Source organism: Pollachius pollachius (genome assembly GCF_949987615.1).
Source record: "Pollachius pollachius genome assembly, chromosome: 7".
Lineage (NCBI taxonomy): Eukaryota > Metazoa > Chordata > Actinopteri > Gadiformes > Gadidae > Pollachius > Pollachius pollachius.
This window is the reverse complement of record NC_136940.1, coordinates 10,908,161-10,927,295: the sequence shown is the minus strand read 5'-3', so window position 1 is coordinate 10,927,295 and position 19,135 is coordinate 10,908,161. Positions and strand designations below refer to the sequence as shown.

The window sequence follows — 19,135 nt, the reverse complement described above, 5'->3', positions numbered from 1 at the left end:
AGCTAGAAAAAAAAAAAAAAAACGTTAATCTTTCCAGTTACAAAGTAGCTCTTTTTGTTTACAAGAAACCCTACTCGTTCTTGGTTTCTGGTTAACAAAAGCGAACAGTCAAGAAACGGTTGTATTTAACAGTTGCCCCTAGAGTTGGCCCTACTGTTGTTGTCTGCCTTCTTAAAACATTGTGTTAAAACAATTCCACCATTATAGACGTCTATACCTCTTTAGTCCTCGCCGTGATAATAGGTTTTGAGTTTAGTTTCTCACACAGCCGTATTTTTTTATTTTCTTATACTTTCTCCCTAGATCGCAGACTCCAAACTATACTGAAAGAAAAGCCCATGACTGTGAACTCTGCCTCCAATGATGGACAAGAAAAGTGGTGAGTCACCGAACCCCGTATTTAACAAGCATGAAGTGTCCACTGTTTGACACTGAAGGATGCCGGCCTCAAACACACTTCGCTCTGCGAATTGAGACCACCATTTAGGCCACATCTGTAGGTAGTAATTTAGCTGGACACTTTCATCCAAAGAATAGTAAGTGAAGTTTAACAATCAAAGCATACAATCTATATAGGACTGACGACTTAATTCTAAGTGAGGCCAAAAGCACCTCCTCTTCACATCAAATAAGGATGGTATTTATTTCTTGACCTGTCTATATGACCATCATCATTTATGCGGTGGGACAATGTTAATCATTAGGTTTAGGCATTTTATCACAAACAGATAGGCCTGGTTTAAATGAACCCTCTCCTGCTGGGCCCACTCTCAGAAGCAGATGTTCACATGGTGTGAAGCACATTTTGCATACAGATGAGTGTGTTTTGGTGCAATTGCTGCATGCTCATTAAACCTTGCTAGGTGATTTGGTTTAGCATAATAAAACATCATTTTTGCAGCATAGTCCGTATGAGGGACCAGTGCCGATTATAGAGGTAGTGTTTACATTATAGAATCGGTTTAGTTTTATCTGTGCTTTATTTTTTATAGTATAGTAGTTTGAATGGGTGAGACAAAGTTACAATATCTCTCCTCTCTTGAGGGCATAATTTAACCCTAATCCTCACCGCTTTATTATAGACCTTTTTCACAGTAGCAAAAACTGGTTTAGCTCATTAATTAATAATTAAACATCCATTATTGGTCTGTTCGATTTTGGTATGGAAGTGTACCAGTATAGACACACGTGGTCAAGTAAAAATGTATTCCCATGCTGCTGCTGCAACAGACATAAATAAACCAACCTAAAGGAAGTTACTTTACCCTACTATTCATCTGGAAAAGGGTCCTTTGGGTAAATTATCAATTGGTCATTTTTATCAGGGGTAAGAGCTCCACCAGTAAGTAATGGCAGTCAAAGTTTTTTAACCAAAGTTTTACCAATAGTTGGAGCTTCATTGATTGATCCATTGATTTTTGTTTTCCAGCCAACGGCTTTTCATCAAAAGCCGGTGAGGGAGTCCCCAGGAAACAGCTGCCCTACTCAGTGGAGACCCCTTATGGATTCCACCTCGACCTCGACTTCCTGAAATATGTTGATGACATAGAGAAAGGCAACACCATCAAAAGGGTCCACATCCACCGCAGGATCAAGGGTCCTAAATTCAGCACTCTCCCTAGGAACTTCAGTCTACCTGGGCATGGAGTACGGCCAGCCCCTAAAGACAAGGACACTTGGACTGCCACGTCCACCCTTGGGCCAAAGCCCAAATCCCGGGTGACTGAGGTTCAGCAGATATTTGACTTCAGGCCAAGTGATGGTGGCTCTATGCATGGGAGCGGCTATGTCACCAACAAGCCCAGGGACGAGGTCAACGTTGGGACCCGAGGGCTGGATGAAAGGCCTCTGGGCCTTCAGAGTCGCCCCAATTTGCTAAGAGCTTCTAGTATGCCCATTACTGTACAACACCGAAAGGGCTCCGACTCCAGCAGCCCTGACCGGGTGGTTGTAACACCAGAGAATGGGTCGTCTGAGAATGTATTCCGTGCTTCACCGGACTTTGCAGAAAGGCGATCATTGCCCCAGGACCGCACCGGACTGCACCAACAAATCACAGTAGCATTGAAGCGGGTCAGAGAGCTGGAAGAACAAGTCAAAACCATCCCTGAACTGAAAGCCCAGATCTGCTCTCTAAGAGAGGAGAGAGAACGACTGGTACTGGAGCTCCAGGCTCAGGCTCGGGCTCAGGCTCAGGCTCGAGCTCAGGCTCAGGCACAAGATTCCTTGATTTCTACCACAAACCCAAGGGCTGATACTGAAACAAGGCTAGGAGATGACCGGTCTTCAGAAGGCTTGGCTGTCATTGATCAACCCAAGGCAAGTGTAGAGGCCTCAAGCGGAACTCCAGTAGAGGTGAGTGAAGGTTTAAGTGACAGCACAGGGTCACAGATTGACAGGAAATCACAATCTAGTAATTTAGATCAGGGAGAGGCAGGAGATGTCCAGAGGTGTAAAGCACAGCCATCAGAAAAATCGGAACAAGTAAGCGTAGAGCTCACCGGAAATAAATCACCCCGAGACCTCACATCGCAGCAATTATCCTCACCTCAACAGGCTATAAAAGAAGCTGAGGATGGTGTTCCAGGTGGCCAATTACCGAAGCAAGAGGAGCTCAAGGGTCATCCAATCAGTAGTGATGCCGAACGAAATAGTCTCCAGCAACTACAGCACAAGCTAACAATGCTGGACGCTAAACTATCCCAAGCTAGCCAAGAGTTGGAGAGAACCCAAGGCCTTCTAAAGGAACAAATTGAAGATAACAAGCAGAAAGACGTGAGGATCCTACAACTGAGCGAGGGGGTGCGAGTAGAGGTGTGCACTACACAGCCACGAAGCACGGCAAGAAGAGTGAGTGTGGACAGAGCAACAGTGATGGAGAGAGTGGGCTTTGCCAACCAGGAGACCGAGACTGAGTGTCCCGGTACTGTGGATCAGGGAACAGACACGGACAGAATCTGTATTGAGGTTTGTATACCTAGAATCCTGGTTGGAAGTCTACATCAACAAACAGAGATTGAAATAGTCGACACCGAAGCAGAAACGTTGCCTCCAGCGAGACAGAGAGCCAATAGCGTCGACCGGGGTACCGAAACTGAGCGGATTGGCACTCAGGACCAAACGACAGAAACGCCCATTGCCGATAGGGTGAATCAAGTCACAGAGACAGACGAAGGGCCGTCGATCAATCATCCAATGAGGCCAAGGGCCAGTAGTGTAGACCGGGGGACATTGACGGAGAGGGTGGGCACTGTAGACCGAGTGACGGAGACAGTGGCAGCACCAAGGACAGATCAGCAGACAGAGACAGAAACACAAAGAGACAGAAGGCAGAATGGCAATCCGGTGAGAAATATGGAGGTACAAGCAATAGTAGTCAGAGATGTTGTAGTCATTGAAAGTGAAGAGAGTGGAAATGAGGGAATAACTGCTCAAGAAAGTGTGGCTACAGACAATTTTATCTCAGAGAGTGTCTCTGCAGTTACAGAGAGTATAGCAAGTGTAACTCCAGATGACGAGACCAAAGATGGACAGACCCGTGACTCTGCAGCAACTGAAGTCAACAAAGACACAAAACTTAGTCTCACACTACATACTGATATAGAAACTAGAGAAGTGACAAGTAGCATGGTAAAAGCTGTTAGGGAAGATGAAGATAAAGATGCTTTGAAGGCTTTAGAACAGATGGAAACGGCAACAGACAAGCTCATCATAGGTGTTACAACCATGGTCAATGAATGCACCAGTGTAGTTGTCATAGACGATTCTTCTGTTAGTACAGTCATTCCAGTGAGACCTCAGAGAGGCCGGACACCTACAACCGAGCAGTCTTCCCTACTTCAGCTTCAAGCTCCACCTGTACATCCACAGAGAGGATCCAGTGAAACCCTACCTCAGCAAGCTAAGCCTCAACCCATCCCCCTTCCTGCCAAACCTCAGGTCGAGGAAAAGGCCTTGGTACCAGTTCAGACTAAAGCCTCCCCTCAGCCTGTTAGAGCAACTTCTAGTGAGAACCAAAACCTCTCAAAAACATCTTCCGAGCAGCAGTCTTCCCCTCAGATCCAGGCTCAGCCTCCGGCCGAGGTCCAGCCCCAACCACGCAAGCCCTCTGTGGCATCGAATGACCGACAGCCTCAACCAAAGCTTCGAGCCCAGAAAAAGCCACCTTCCCCGGGGTCGAGTGACACTCCAAACCCACCCCAATCCCAGACTTCTGTGTCTCGGAGAGATTCCAAGGAGCCTCAGCCTTCGCGCCGGCGATCCACTGAGACCTCTCAAACCCAGTCTCAGACCTACCCCGCTCGCCGGGGGTTGAGTGAGGCCCAACAAGGCCAGCCCTCAGGCCCGCGGCGGGGCTCCGGTGAGAAGGAACCATTTCGAAGAAGCTCTGGCGAGACACCGACCGTTCGCAGAGGTTCAAGCGAGGCTGCCCAGCGCCGCGGCTCAACCGAGGCCCAGGCCTTGCGTCGTGAGGCCGGCGATGCCCAGTCCTCACGCAGAGGCTCGGGTGAGTCTCCCACCTCCCCGGCGGCCCTTGGCCAGGTAGTGACCAGGCTGACGGGGCTCCTGGGCGAGCAGTGGGCCCAGCTGGGCAGTGGTGGGTCTGGAGCTCAACCAGGTGCACCCAGCCAGCAGGAAGGGCAAAGCACGCAGAAGCAAAGCACAGGGAAAAGAGCCGTTCCTGCGAAGGGAGTGCCAGCCAAGCCTGCGGGGAAAGCAGCCTCTGCACCAGCAGTGGCGGTGGCAGTGGGGAAGCCCACTGGGAAAGCAGGCCCATCCAAGATGAGCTCTATTCAGAGTCAACTGGTCAGCTCTCTCAGCGTTCTCTCTGCCTTCTACTCCCCAGCGCAGAAAGCTGCTGCCGCCAAAAAACAGCAAGAACAAGGTACTTTCCCCAGATTCGTAAAACCAGCTACATTTCCTTCTTTACGCTTTCCTTCCACACATGATTGCATACACCTAAGAGCGTCTGCAGGATTTTGAGTGTGGGGGGGACATATTTTGGCGGTGCGTCTGGGCATCCTCCCCCAGAACATTTTGAAAGAAGTAGATGCAATTTCCCGCATTCTAATGCATTTTACCATGTTTTTAGATTTAAAATGATCTCCCTGGCCTATGGGAAACACTGAATGTTAGCATAAGGATCTTTGTGACTTTGACTATTGCTAATGCTATAGCCAGAGAATATCTCATAAGGGTGCTAACATTATTATCAGAAAAGCTGGCTGTGTTTGGCCATGGAAGAAACCAATTTAGCTGTTTGGCCACTAAAGGGAAATCGTGGATAACTCTGACTTACTTTCCTCTTCTTCGAAAAAAAAAAGTCCTTATGTCCATCTCATCTGTGGAACAGTCAATGTTGGAGACCAGCCTAGGCTCAAAGGTTTCCTGGTAGGCTAGGCAACGTTTTATTGTTTTGATTAAATTAAATACAATCTAACATGACCTGGCACTAAAATATAGGCTAAATATCTGACCAGAAAGAAAGCCTTTTCAGCTGTAGGTGGACATTTTGACAATGAATGTGTAGCTGAAGTCTGTCGCTGTCCTTGATCTGACTCTCAACATAGGCTTGCTTCGGTGCATGTTTTGAATATGCGTGTGTGATGCGGCTGTGTGTGTTAGGAAACCAGGAAAACGCGTAGTAGATTTCTATTGATATGGGTATTCCCCCTACTGATAAAGTGGAACAGATTTGATTGTGAAGCAATGGAAAGAACGCCTGACTACTAGACCAGTCATGCACTAAAATTTTTGATGGCAAATGTGGGGGGGTCCAAACAACTTTTTAAAGTGAGGGGGACGTGATCCCCCCCCCCATTATATTGTGGCGACGTCCATGCATACACCGCAAGCTGTGCTCACGTGCAAAACCACTGTTAATCTGCATGTTAATCTACATAGATTCCTCACTTTCAGATTCATTAAAATAACCCTCTTCACAGTGGAATATAATTATTCATACCCTTTTATCAGGGTCCTCTTTATGGTTAATAGGGTCATGTCTCTTCCGCTTTTGATTTTCTCCTCCTCAAAATGGATTAATATGGAAATGTCTCTGTTAACATGAATATTAATCCTGCCATCCTTGGTTGTTATTTATATATATACTAATGTCTTCAATGACTGTAATATTAATATGAGTGTAATCTATCTAATAGGGCAAGTTTGATGAAGTTGCCCCTGATGAGCATATAGACCGGTCAGGGTAATGTCTGCACAAACATTGACAGTGTCTATAACAAATTTGTGATTTGAGGTTTGTTTTAATAAAGGTAAAAAAGCGTAATAGCTATCATCAGATGTTAGACAAATCGCTTTCTAGCTTAATTGAATTCCGCTCACTGAGTGGAGCTGAACTTCACACCGAAGCTTTATTTAAGAGCTTAATGTAACATTCAAGTTGGCGAGCTGCATTTATCTTGTAAAAAGAAAAAAATAAAGACGTGCCTTATTCAAGGCATGGTTATACATGCATGATGCAACAGAGTGAAATAATCCCTTTGAAAACATGAAGAGCCTAGTCCCAATCAGTCATCTTTGTGTGAAAAAAATAAAACATGAAGTAAAGAGCATTTTGTAGCTGAAGTAATGTGCCATTGAAGCGGCTTTTATAAAATTTGCCCTTACTACTATTTTACAAACACATTAAGACCGCCCTGGAGGCTACAGACTGACAACAAGATCACAGGGCTTCCACTATAGACAATCTAGAGGATGTTAGTTTAGTTTTATAATTAGTTAGTTTGATGAAAACAACTCCAATGTTCCTTTTTATAAAGGATATTATGCAGAGGAAATGTTTCCCTTGTGTTGTTCCCAAAGTTACTTCCCTCCTCAATTAGCCCACAGTATGCGGCCGAGAGAGGGGACCCAAAACCCAGATCTATTCTGGCTTCCGTTCTCAAGTCTTTATTTACGAACGAACATGAACGTTCACAAGTCTGTTTTGGCAGAGAGAAGTGGCTGTATGGCATTAGACCTGACTGATTGCCAGGACTTGAAATGGAAAAACAACTGTCCCGTTCTGATGGCAAGAATACATGGCCTGTAATTGGATGGCCTCCAAGAACACATTAGATGTATATATATCTATTCCTTGTAGTTAGCCACACAAGCTTGCACACATGTATGGACACACACACACACACACACACACACACACATGCACACACACACAGACACACACACGCCCACACAAACATACGCCATGCACTCACACACAGTAGGTATGCCTTGGTACTTTCTTTGACAACTCTTACTACTAAAATATACTAAAATATAGAATGTCTTTGCCGTAATAGTTATTTCATGTTCAGAGTTCATAACCCCCCCCCCACACACACACAGTAATATGCAAGTTTTCTGTTATTGTATTATTTAAGCTGTTTCCATATGGTTGCTTTCAGACTCTGAGACTTGAGAATGGGACGTCTGGTTAACATTAGCCTTCAGAGAACACTGTTTTAATTTTAAACTGAAAACAAAAGCTCCCTGGAATCCTGGACTACTACTGTCAAGATTAAATTAACAACCGAAACATTCTCAATGTGTATTTTACGGACCTTTCTATCTATTAAGAGTAGATAGACAGATTTACTAAAAAAAGAAAAAAAAGAGGGAAAGTGTACTGGTTCCCATCTCGTTCCCTCTCTAAAATAGGAGGCCGCTGCAGAGCTCTAGATCACAGCTAAAATGGAATGCATTTAGAGAACATAACAAAGTGTGTCTCATAGTCTGGCTCCGCCTCTGGAAAGGCTCACACAGCATCATCAAATGCTCCATTGAAACTCATTGGCAACAAGCCATTGCTAGAAATTAATCTAAATTAGTTGACAAGAGATAGAATCGTGTCCATTAGACCTTCAACCAGGGTGTATCTTGGGATTACTCTGTGAAAATGTGGGTCTCTCGATAAAGGCCAGCCCTAACCCTAACCCAAAACCTCAGACCCCCCCCTCTCCCTGCCCTCGGGGTCAGAGAGGACCAAGTTTCGGTGTGGGTGTCCCAGTTAGGCCCTAGAATAAGGTAGTCAAGTTTCAGGGCAGTAGGACCTTCCTATCTAAAAAACTGTCTTTCAACCACATTCTGACCCACCACAAGTCTTGCAGGCAACACTTCTGAGAGGCTTTGTCCAAAAAATTGTCTATTTTGGAAAACTTTTTTTCTGTAAGGGCTAGAACTCCAAATCTCAGATATGTCGTTCTCGGGATCCTGGAAAATGTGCATTATATATATACATTTTGGCATCTCTAGCTATCTTGAAAAGGCGGGAAAAGGGGCATGACCTCCAACAGTAAGGTAAATGTGCATAAGACAGGTTAGTTTCTGGTCCCCATTTTTGGTGCGATGGAGGTGTAAATTTGTGCCTTAGGCCCTGTTTACACGAGGACGCTTGCGGGTAAAAAGGACAAAATATTTTATCGGAGGTGCCTTTCGTTTAGACAGTGACAGCGTTTTTGCGGCTTAAAAAACGCAAAAATCTGAAACCACCCTCCAGAGTGGATTCTTGAATACCCTCCGCCGTAGCATTTCCGTCTACACTCCCAAGGCGCAAAACTGCTCAGATCTGCTGACGTCGCGTACGCGTTTACGTCACATACATGTGCCAGTATAGCGAAATAAAAAAACATGTTGGATTATTTCCATGCGTCGGACCGTCAAGCTGCTCTGGCAGCTCTAATAAACGTACAGGAGTCTTTCCACAAAATGTACAGGATATGTACAGATAGTATTACTGAACAGAGAAGGATCTGTAATTATGTTTTGGTCTTTGCGGCGCAGATAAGAGAAGAATGAAGATTCTACGCATAAGCTCAGACATGGCGGTGTTGTGTGATAGTGTATCACAGCACCACCTAGCCGCCTGGCATGCATACCCAATCAAATTCCACACACTTTTGCGTCACCGTATGCACGCAGATTTCCTCCCGAAAATGCTTGTCTAAACGCGGAATAAAAAGTGAAGACGCAACGCCACTTTTGCATCTTCTGTTCAGACCGTCGTCATTCAATTCAATTCAATTCAATTCAATTTTATTTGTATAGCCCTTAATCACCATTACAGTCTCAAAGGGCTTAACAAGTCAAATATTTATGACACCCCCCTTTACCCAAGCCCCCATAAGGGCAAGAAAAAACTCCCTTGAAATTAGCAAGGAAGAAATCTTGAGAAGAAACGCATAGTGGGGGATCCTTCTTCCAGGGATGGTCAGGAGTGCAATGGGTGCCATAATACAGGTAAATACATGCACAAAAATGGTGATGTGGTGCTGGCCGGTTGACCATGAGGAGAGTCCAGGCATCCAGTCCAGTCACCGCAACATGCTAGAACAGACAGAATAGTGAATTAGAACGGAACAGTACATAGCGGGAATGTATACTGCATTAACAAAACACAAACAACCAGAGTGGTCTTCACTTCGCATTTTCACAATCGTTTTCACAATCCTATGTTCCAAATGCAAGATCGTAGAGGTGCGTTTTGAGCTTTCCTTTGAATAGCTCCACAGAGTCAGCTTCCCTGATCACTTGTGGCAGCCTAGTCCATAGGAAGGGGGCTCGATAGGCAAACGCTCTCTGTCCGGCCGATTTCTTTTTAACCTTCGGCAGTGAAAGAAGGCCAGCTCCCGCAGACCGGAGGGACCGAGAAGGACTATAAGGAATGATCAGGTCCTTCAGGTAGGATGGAGAAGATCCATGCACGGCTTTATAGGTTAGCAGTAGCACCTTAAAGTCCGATCTGAAAGTTATTGGTAGCCAGTGCAGAGAGGCGAGAATAGGTGTGATATGATCAAACCTTCTCGTTCTGGTCAGCAGTCTAGCTGCAGCATTCTGTACAAGCTGTAGACTTTTTGTGGTAGATTTTGGTAGTCCCGAGAACAGTGCATTGCAATAATCCAGTCATGTAAACGTAGCCTTAAGGTGTGTAGATACAGCTGGTCTGTGGACAAGCTTTTGTCTGGGGTCAAAAGGAGCCGGCACCACGCCCCTTATGAGATAAAAAGTTAATTTCTCTCATAACTTTTTGTCATTATTAAAGACAGACCTAATTCTCAGATATGCATGTTGAATGGCTAGGGTGTAGGTCTGGGAAGAACTTGCAAGCGAGCCGCTGGGTGAGGTGCAACGAGATGAAGCACTTGCTGAGTGAATTCTTGTAGGGCTGGAATCCCTAAAGTGATGATCATATGCGTCCTTTGAGACCCCCGTTGATATTAACGAGACCCCAGGTCTATAGCTTACTTGTTACTGTCCTTGACGCAGAAGTTACCTATTGCATCACTTTCTGTAGGGCTTCGGCCTCCTAATTGATCATTGTAGTGTATTTGAATGCCCTCTTTCATAGATATGACACCACCACCACTGGGACATGGCAACAATTCTCCATATCCATATGGGGAGGTGGGGGGTGCTTGTGGACAGTAGGGGAAAACTAGACATAAATAGGAAGCTTGCAATGAGCATTTCAATCACCAGAAATAGTCCATACACACTCAGGGGGAGGAATGACCTCTCACACATGATATCTTAATGAATTATTTCAAATAACCCTGCCTTGTTAAATCAATGAGCTTGATGTTTTGCTTTCACGAATAGGTTATAGGCTGTGTCACTTCCAAATATGTCCATGCACATCTCTCAGAGTGACGTAACTAGCCACCAGACAGTGATTAAAAAAAAAGGAGTCACGTTGATCACAAAAGTAACTTATAAATTACAAGTCTAGACTGTGGAAAATTGAAAGATATGAGGGGTGGTCGATGGCAACCACCATAGCAACCATGACAGTCACGTGACCTGGACGCAGGCCCATTGAAAAGAACAGGCCAAAGAAACGTAGGCATGTCACAAGTTTATACTGTTATTGTAATGTGTTTTCCGCTGTGGGCATTTTTTCTACAACCTGGTGTGAGTCTGGGTTTAAGGGACGTGGTTAGTTTTTAAGGGGGTCTGCTAAAAAAATCGGATAAATCGGATTGTTGTTTTGACGAATCCTCTGCAGCCTGCCCCCCTATTGAAGTCGAAAATAATCTCCACATTGAAATGCTTTGGTTTAATATTGAATTAATTAAATAATAAAATATACAATTATTTAGTTATAATATTATAAGTAGACCATGTAGCTATTATTGTTAAAATGCAGCCTCTGCTGGCCCACAACTAGATCGTCTCGTTGTCTCGTTATACGCTTTATAAGTTAATGATATTTAAATTATTAGAACCATGTAGCCTTTATTTTATGGGTGTTATCATTACATCCTTTCTTGTTACATCAATATCAATTATTCTTATAACGAGATCTGTATCTGAACATTGAATATCCTCTCGGAAATTCTATGAATGAAATTCATGACGGTATGGTATCCCTATTCTCACCCACCCATCTTGAACTTAATAGACCACTTTCGTTGCTTCGAGGAGGTGCTTTTTTTTCTCACATCAAAAATCAATCAAAAATAGAAATGTTCTGTATTTTTTTCCGGCCTTTTTACTCCTTCGGCCAAAACCGAAAATTATGTTTTGGGCCATTTTCGGCTAAACATTTTCGGTGGCCGAATTTTCGGTGCATCCCTAGCTACAACATTTACTGTCATATGAAGAGGACTAACTACACGCTATAGCTCTCAAGCAACTAAAGGTTGCTTATGGGTAACCTTATATTGGGAAGGTTTGATAAAACAAAAATGTTTCAGTTGTGTCAGAAATGTACATGAGCAAAAGATCCTTATTTACAGCTCCACTTGTTCCACACACACACACCTACACTTACATTTTTACTCAATGGGAGGTGGGTGATGAATTATTTGAAGTTGTTTGCGGTACTTCCATCTGAATGGCGGCCAAAAGTAACCTTCATTTTCACCTTAATATAAATCATAAATACTGCACATTGATCTTGGCTTTTGCTATCTCAGATTGAGTCCATTAGTGTTGTGTGCATTTCCACACTATTACTGTAAATTAACTCTGCTGGGTTATAATGGCATACTCAGGCTCCACAATGTCTTCCCAGGGAAGCTCCATGAAGAAGTAGCCACAAAGCCACACATAAACACACTAAACGAAACCACAAACCCAAGAATCCACGGGTGTCCGAGGGCAGGCCAGAGCACAATTGGGATAACAATATAAAAACGGACTATGTTTGACTTTTTACCTGTTGTTCTTTGGAGTTCTGTTATGGCGCATTTGGGTCGCTCAGAAGTGACAATTCTGTCAACCAATCAACAGACAGCGTTTGTAGCTTGAACTTGTATGCACCCTTTCAGACCGCTTGGTACCCCAACGGAGGAGTAGTGAGAGATAGGTACAGCTAATCGCGGCTAAGTCCGGACCCCGCCTACTTTTGGCGGTGGAAACACGAACCGTTCCGCACCTATTCACACCGGGCCGTACCGCACCCGCTGGTGGAAACGCGCCATTAGTGTGTTCTCTTATTGTTATCACAGCAAGAACCCATTGCTCAGCTTTTGTACGAGTCATTTTCTTATTGACATGACATTAGCATCATTGATGTAAAAGGGATGCTTACATGTGTGTTGATGTGTAAGACATAGGGTAACTGTTTTATGGCATCCTTCACAGACTACATCTATGCTCTCTAGGGGGCTTTTTTTAACGGTCTGAAACGCAAGTGAGAAGCGCCAAACGCAAGTAGCTTTGTGGGAGGTTCTATGGTGATGTTGCTATTTTACCGGCGGATAAATGACTCTTGTGCCCGGCGCAAATCTAAAAAGGGTTGGTCTGAAGTAGCCTAATTACCCGTAGGTGTGGTTTGGGCATAACGTGCAATAAACCAATGGGAGTGCCATCTCCCATCCCCTTTAAGAGCCATGAGCGCATTTGAATCTGACAAGTTGATATTTTGACAGCGCGTTTGCAGTCTCCGATGAGACAGATGCATGACCACATGAATTTCAAACTTCAAATGGCTCAGTTTATAGCCAAATAATATGGCCTTATTCTTACATGGAATAGCGTTTTCTTCAACAACTTTGAGTCCCAAAAACGAGTCCTCAAATAAATTTCGGCAAAGAAAACTTAACACACATATGATATGTGGTAACTGTGGTTCTATTCAATGATATACGCAATACATTAAGATCAAATAGTCACCAATCCTAAAAGCTATGGTCTTGTACACGATGTCTGTGTCAAGAAAATATGTGTTTGCTGTACGGTGTTTGCCGATGCATTGATTTAAAAGTACAACTTATTACCGCTGTATCAGCTGTTCTTTCCCAAATAATTTACCAAGAATGTTTGGCTAGGTAGATGAGAGAAGCAAAGTGTATGCGCGAGGTGCACAAGCAACATTATGCATGCGCCCTTAAAATAGTATCTGAACAACGCGCCACTGACTTTAAACCAGGTATTTCCTGATTTGTGGCGGAATTGTTTTCTGAAACTGCCAAATAGCACCAGGGAACTTTTGCGCCAGAACACGTCTCCTCCTTTTGCCGAACCGCCCCTTGGGGCGCAAGATCATTCCCTAATTTACCGACGCGTGGCGGAGGAGGGAAGAGAATGCTCTGCGCCAGTGGCAAACTAGCATGCGTTAGTGTAGAAAGTCAATTGCGCTGGATGCAAGATAGGGCCCTAGATATCCTTGCACTATCATGGACTTTGACTGCTTTCATTTCTGCCACTGCCTCAATTTGCTATCATTTGGTCGACCTAAACTGACTAATGCCTGCAGTGTTGTTGAATGCAATCAGCGATATTATATTTTCATCAAGTCTATCATTCAGGAGCTGCGATTCAAATATTAAGTTTAGCTGGTACCAATTTCCGAACACCTTGATTTATCAAAGCAAAGTTATACTTCTTTATCCACAAAACCTTAAATTGTGACTCATTTAATGTGTGTTAAATATATAGGTATATATATATATATATATATATATATATATACATATATATATATGAATGTCAAACTTTCAGAGAGCTTCAAATAATGTGTGCACAGGTCTTTAAAAGATGCAGCCATGCCATAACCATAGTAATTGGGCACCTATGCACCCTGTAGCCATAGATGTGTGGATGGCTGCACAGTGTTGTGCAGCCATCCACACATATACAGCCAAACATATCCCTATCTTCATTATCTGAGCAAAGATCACTATGGCAGGTGTAACTGTATCACTGCCATCCTTTTTTCATCAGGAAAATATGTCTACTTTGATCACACACCTGCCTTATTCCTGAAAAAAGAGACAGTCACACAAATATATACACCACAAGGCAACCTAATGATCACAATCACAACCCCTCTCTCTCTCTCTCTCTCTCTCTCTCTCTCTCTCTCTCTCTCTCTCTCTCTTTCTCTCTCTCTATCTCTCTCTCTCTCTCTATTTCTGCCTCTCTGCCAGGGCTGAAATCCATTATGAAGAAGAACGGTGCAACAGCCAAGCGGAGCAGTGGGGGAGCCAAGAAAAACCTGAAATTTGTTGGGGTGAACGGAGGGTAAAGTCCTCTATTTTTAATGAGCTCCTAATGTCAATATAATGTATGGATTCTGTTTGTGTGTTTGTGTGTGTGTGTGTGTGTGTGTGTGTGTGTTTGTGTGTGTGTGTGCGTGTGTGTGTGTGTAGGTGTGTGTGTGTGTGTGTGTGTGTGTGTGTGTGTGTGTGTGTGTGTGTGCATGTACTTTCTGGCTACTCTTCAAGTCTTTTTTTTAAATGAAGACACAGTTTAACTTCCTGGCATTTAATGACATTCATATCTGAAGATAATCATCCCATTGCTATGAACTAGCTAGCATGTCTTCAGCATGGACTGCTATGAACTAGCTAGCATGTCTTTAGCATGGACTGCTATGAACTAGCATGTTTTTGGTTTGGGACTGCTATTAGCATGTCTTCATTATGAACTTCTATGGATTAGCATGTATTTTGTATGGACTGTAAACATGTCTTTAGTATGGACTGCTATGAACGAGCATGTCTTTTGTATGGACTATTAACATGTGTTTTGTATGGAATGCTATGAACTATCATCTCTTTAGTATGGACGGCTTTGCACTAGCATGTCTCCAGTATGGACTGCTATGAGCTAGCATGTATTCAGTATGGACTCTCATCTGTATTCTCTCCTATGAATAAAATCATAAGTGTCTCCAGTCCAGCCTGTTCTCCTCCATCTGGAATCCCACATGCTATTTATACCCACACTGACCGAAATATGACCCCACATCTGCCACTCTGCTTGTGCTTGCTGGGATAAATAATGTGGGATGTGTAACTTATCATTAGTGTATGTCTGTATATTTTTGTTTTGCATGAATGTGGGCTTGCTCTACATCTATGGACTTTGTGTGTTCAAGTGTATGCCTGTAGTTCTAATGAGATGCACGGTGAGCAGATTGCAGCCTTGTGTCAAAACCAGGAAATCACGCACGCACGCGCACACACACACACACACACACACACACACACACACACACACACACAGATACAAAAGCCCTTCCCTCCATCACTTCATCTGTGTTATTGGTGACAATGAGGTGATGCAAACAAACGTCTATTGCTGGTACCGTAGCCTACCATGCCTGGGTCCGGTGATCAACCTTGCTCCTCAGGCCATCCCTCCCTCGCTCCCTCACTTCCTCCCTCCTCCTCCAGGGAAGCTGCAGGGTCAGCGTGGTCTGGCCCTTGAACAGAAGGCTTCTTTTCCCATAGAAATAGATAAATTTCCATGCTTCCAAACACGTGTTTCTCCAGGGAAGGAACAACGCTGGAAAGAGTAGAGAGAGAAATGTTTTGGCTGACAGACATCATTTTTTTTCCTTGTGAAGATGGTCTTCAGGTTCTCAACTCTACTTCTTATCCTGGTTAGCCACTGGAGAAAAAACATTTAGCATCTGGCGTCGGACAGAGAAAAAACGCTGAGAATCACACACACATTTACAAGGCCATATTCACCCCCTCAATATCAACCCAAAAACAAAACCCATAAAAGTGTCATTTTCTCAAGTATCTTAAAGAAAAACAACCCAACAGCTTGTTACACTTGGGTATTATAAAGGATTGGCTTTGGCCTTAGGACGCTAGGAAGCTTTGCACAGATCATTGCACTTGTGATGCGGGAACAAGCAGCTGAAAGGTTTCATCCCTGCTGTGCCGACACATGCACCAGGTGCACACGCATGACAGATAGAAGCATTTCTCATGGGAAATGGCATGAATTGGGTTGAGAGAGGGGGTAGGAAGCCCAGTATGTCTTACATACATTAAGGTACAGTCAGTGGTCTCTTATTTTACTCCCTACCCATATCTTAACGGAGTCCCAATGAATGCTGTTCTCCCCTCTAACAATATATTTGAGTCACTAAACAGGCATGTTGCTTTAGTAGCTCACCAGGGCTTTCACAGAGGTTCCTTCATGGTACACCTCAATAAACACACACACACACACAAACGCATTCACACACGCACACTCATAAACACATGCACACATACAAACACGCACACACACATGTAATTCATGTAAATAGCCTTTGGCGGACAAGGTTTGGTGTTGTTGAAGGCCGGGTGTGGGGGCATGTGTGTTTGTTAACACAAACACATCGGGGCATAGATGTTGACCTATGAGGAATGCGTTTGATGGGGCCAAGGCTTGGAGGTTTCCAGGGCATTATTTTCATCCATCATACATATTTGCATTAGCGAGGGGAATCACTGGCCCCTGTGGATGAAGCCCGGGCCCTCTGGCTGCTTCAATGGCGTCCCTGTGCTTGGGGTGGTTTAGCTAGCTCATTGACGGTTGTGTGTGTGTCAAAATGTCACTTTTTGTTTATATTTAAAAGCATTTGAAAATGGTTAAAGGTTAATATTCTTTTTTTAAACTGCTTCCAAATACCCCAAATAGGTTTTTATTTTCATCGGTGTCCACTATGTCACCACAAGGGAAACAATTAAGTGTTACATGCCTCTCTCTCTCTTTCTCTCTCTCTCTCTCTCTCTCTCTCTAAGCTATGAGAGCACGTCCAGTGAGGAGTCTAGTGCCGATGAGAAGACCATGAGGAAGAAGAAGGAGAACGAGGAGGTTGGGGAGGAGAAAGAGGAGAAGGAGAGCTCTGCTGTTCCTGATGCAGAACAAGAAGACAAGTGGACTCCAACAGCGGAGCAGGAAGTTGATGTGGCCAAGCAGGAAGGTGCCCAGGCCCAGGTCGTGGGAGAAGGAGCGATGGCGGCCCTGGAGGTCGGGCTGCTGCAGTTCCAGGAGGAGGAGCAGGCTGCAGGGTGAGCCAGGCTGCTTATTTAATGGTGACAGATGTCAGACTCACACAAGTGAGGGCCTAGTCTACATGCAGCTGCAGCCCGGCCTATACTCTGCTGTGTATTAGAAGGACGATGACAGCACGCACACACACATGCACACTCAAACTAACACATAATAAGACACACAAAGACACACACACAAGCTGACACACAAGCTCACACAAACTCAAACACACACAAACTGACACTCACACACAGGCTTTTTTCTTTGTTTGCGCTCGATAGGATTCAGAGAGATTGTCTTTAACTAGATGACCTTACCTTACACGGTGGTCAGATCCGTAGGTTTGATAAGCTCAGCCAGGGACGCCATGTCAACCTATCACAGCAAAGTGTGTTGTTTCTGCACCCAGGAGCTTGCAAATCAGCAGGCAGTACCAGGCCAACGTAATAGACGTTTATCTCTCTTGGTGTAACTTGGCTGGTCACAATCGGAAAATAAGTATTTTTCTTCAACTTTGTAATCCATGCTCCTTCCAACACGTGCAGCTTAATGGCAAGAAAGCTCAGATGATAATAATGAAGTAGTAAATTGTTTCCATGTACTGATGTGTATTTGTGTATTACTATACATGTAGAGGCCAAGTGGAGCAGGGCTTCGTGGACGCTTGTATCTATGTGAAGGACCGCATGGGAGAGGTCTCCTCCCCAGACAAAGAGATGGTAAGATGGCCGCCTCAAAGTCTTTGTTAGGTTGGTGTGTGTGTGTATGTGTGTGTGTGTGTCTGTGTGTGTGTGTGTGTGTGTGTGTGTGTGTGTGCACGCATTGTGTGTGTTTGTTGTCTAAGAAGATGACTTCATTCCTAATGTGACTGGATTTTAGTTTCCTTTCTGTGTAAAACGATTCAGAGAATAGAACGTCATCCTCATTTTGTTTTGGAATCTGTACTTTCTCTAATGACGTAACAGCTTATTAATTTGGGACCGCGGCTCCAAATCCACGAACAACTGTTTGTTTAAAACCCTGCTACTCATGACAAGTCATCACAGCAGTCAAAGATGTTGCATCAGTTTGTTTTCTCTTTCATAGAACGCGTTATTTTCTTGAGATTCAAGGGTTATTTCTATTCATTTGTCTTGGAATAACAACAATGAGAGGATCGTCTTTGTGAGATAACTTGTCCCTCACCTCTCCAGCTGAGGGTTTTGGCATGTCCTTGGAACCTACTGTTGTCCACTCGTGATTCCCCCTGTAAGACCTGAGAACCAATGAGATTAGGGTGGTCTCATGAGGCTGACTCATGTTTGGCAGAGGCCGTTCATGAAAGCAAGGAGCCGGTTCCTGCCTGCGTGGATCAAACATAAAAGTAATGGTGCAGCGACTCATATGCAATGGTAGACTACTGACATCACTCATTACAATGAGCCAATCAGAAGTCAATCTTTTTTTCACATGCAACTCGTCTTATTCTTCTTCTCTTCAGAGGTAGACAAATCAATGCTTTGACCTTGAGGAGACAAAAATGAAATCCTTTTCAAGGAAGGTTTTCAATGATCTTACTACTATAATAGCAGGCCAGTTACTCAAGTTACTCAAGTGCGCATGTGCCAAGCTCGAACGCATATATACACCGCACGCACGCACATGCACACACACTACACACACACACACACACACACACACACACACAAGCACGCACACACACTGCACGTTAACACAAAGGCAGCGACACATACACGGAAGCGCACAAACACGCACGCGCACACACACACACACACACACACACACACACAAATGCACAGGTAAGACGTTACGGCTCCGCGATCGGCACACGCGCAGGAAAGAACACTCACGCACGCGCGCACACCGCAACACACTCGCCCAGGTAAGACGTTATGTTTTTAAACAT

At 44.3% G+C, this 19,135-nt stretch overlaps 1 protein-coding gene across 1 annotated transcript in view; it reads left to right on the top strand.

Moving 5' to 3' along the window:
• Nucleotides 1-360: 360 nt before the first annotated feature.
• The window catches only part of kank4 (KN motif and ankyrin repeat domains 4), a gene marked incomplete at its 5' end in the record, with an annotated part of 24,770 nt that continues 5,995 nt past the window's right edge, over nucleotides 361-19,135 (top strand). The window contains 5 exons of the mRNA XM_079739337.1: nucleotides 361-379; nucleotides 1,430-4,885; nucleotides 14,376-14,469; nucleotides 16,977-17,246; nucleotides 17,864-17,948. Of these exons, the coding sequence (XP_079595463.1) occupies nucleotides 361-379; nucleotides 1,430-4,885; nucleotides 14,376-14,469; nucleotides 16,977-17,246; nucleotides 17,864-17,948 (3,924 nt within the window). The remainder of the gene's footprint in view (nucleotides 380-1,429; nucleotides 4,886-14,375; nucleotides 14,470-16,976; nucleotides 17,247-17,863; nucleotides 17,949-19,135) is intronic.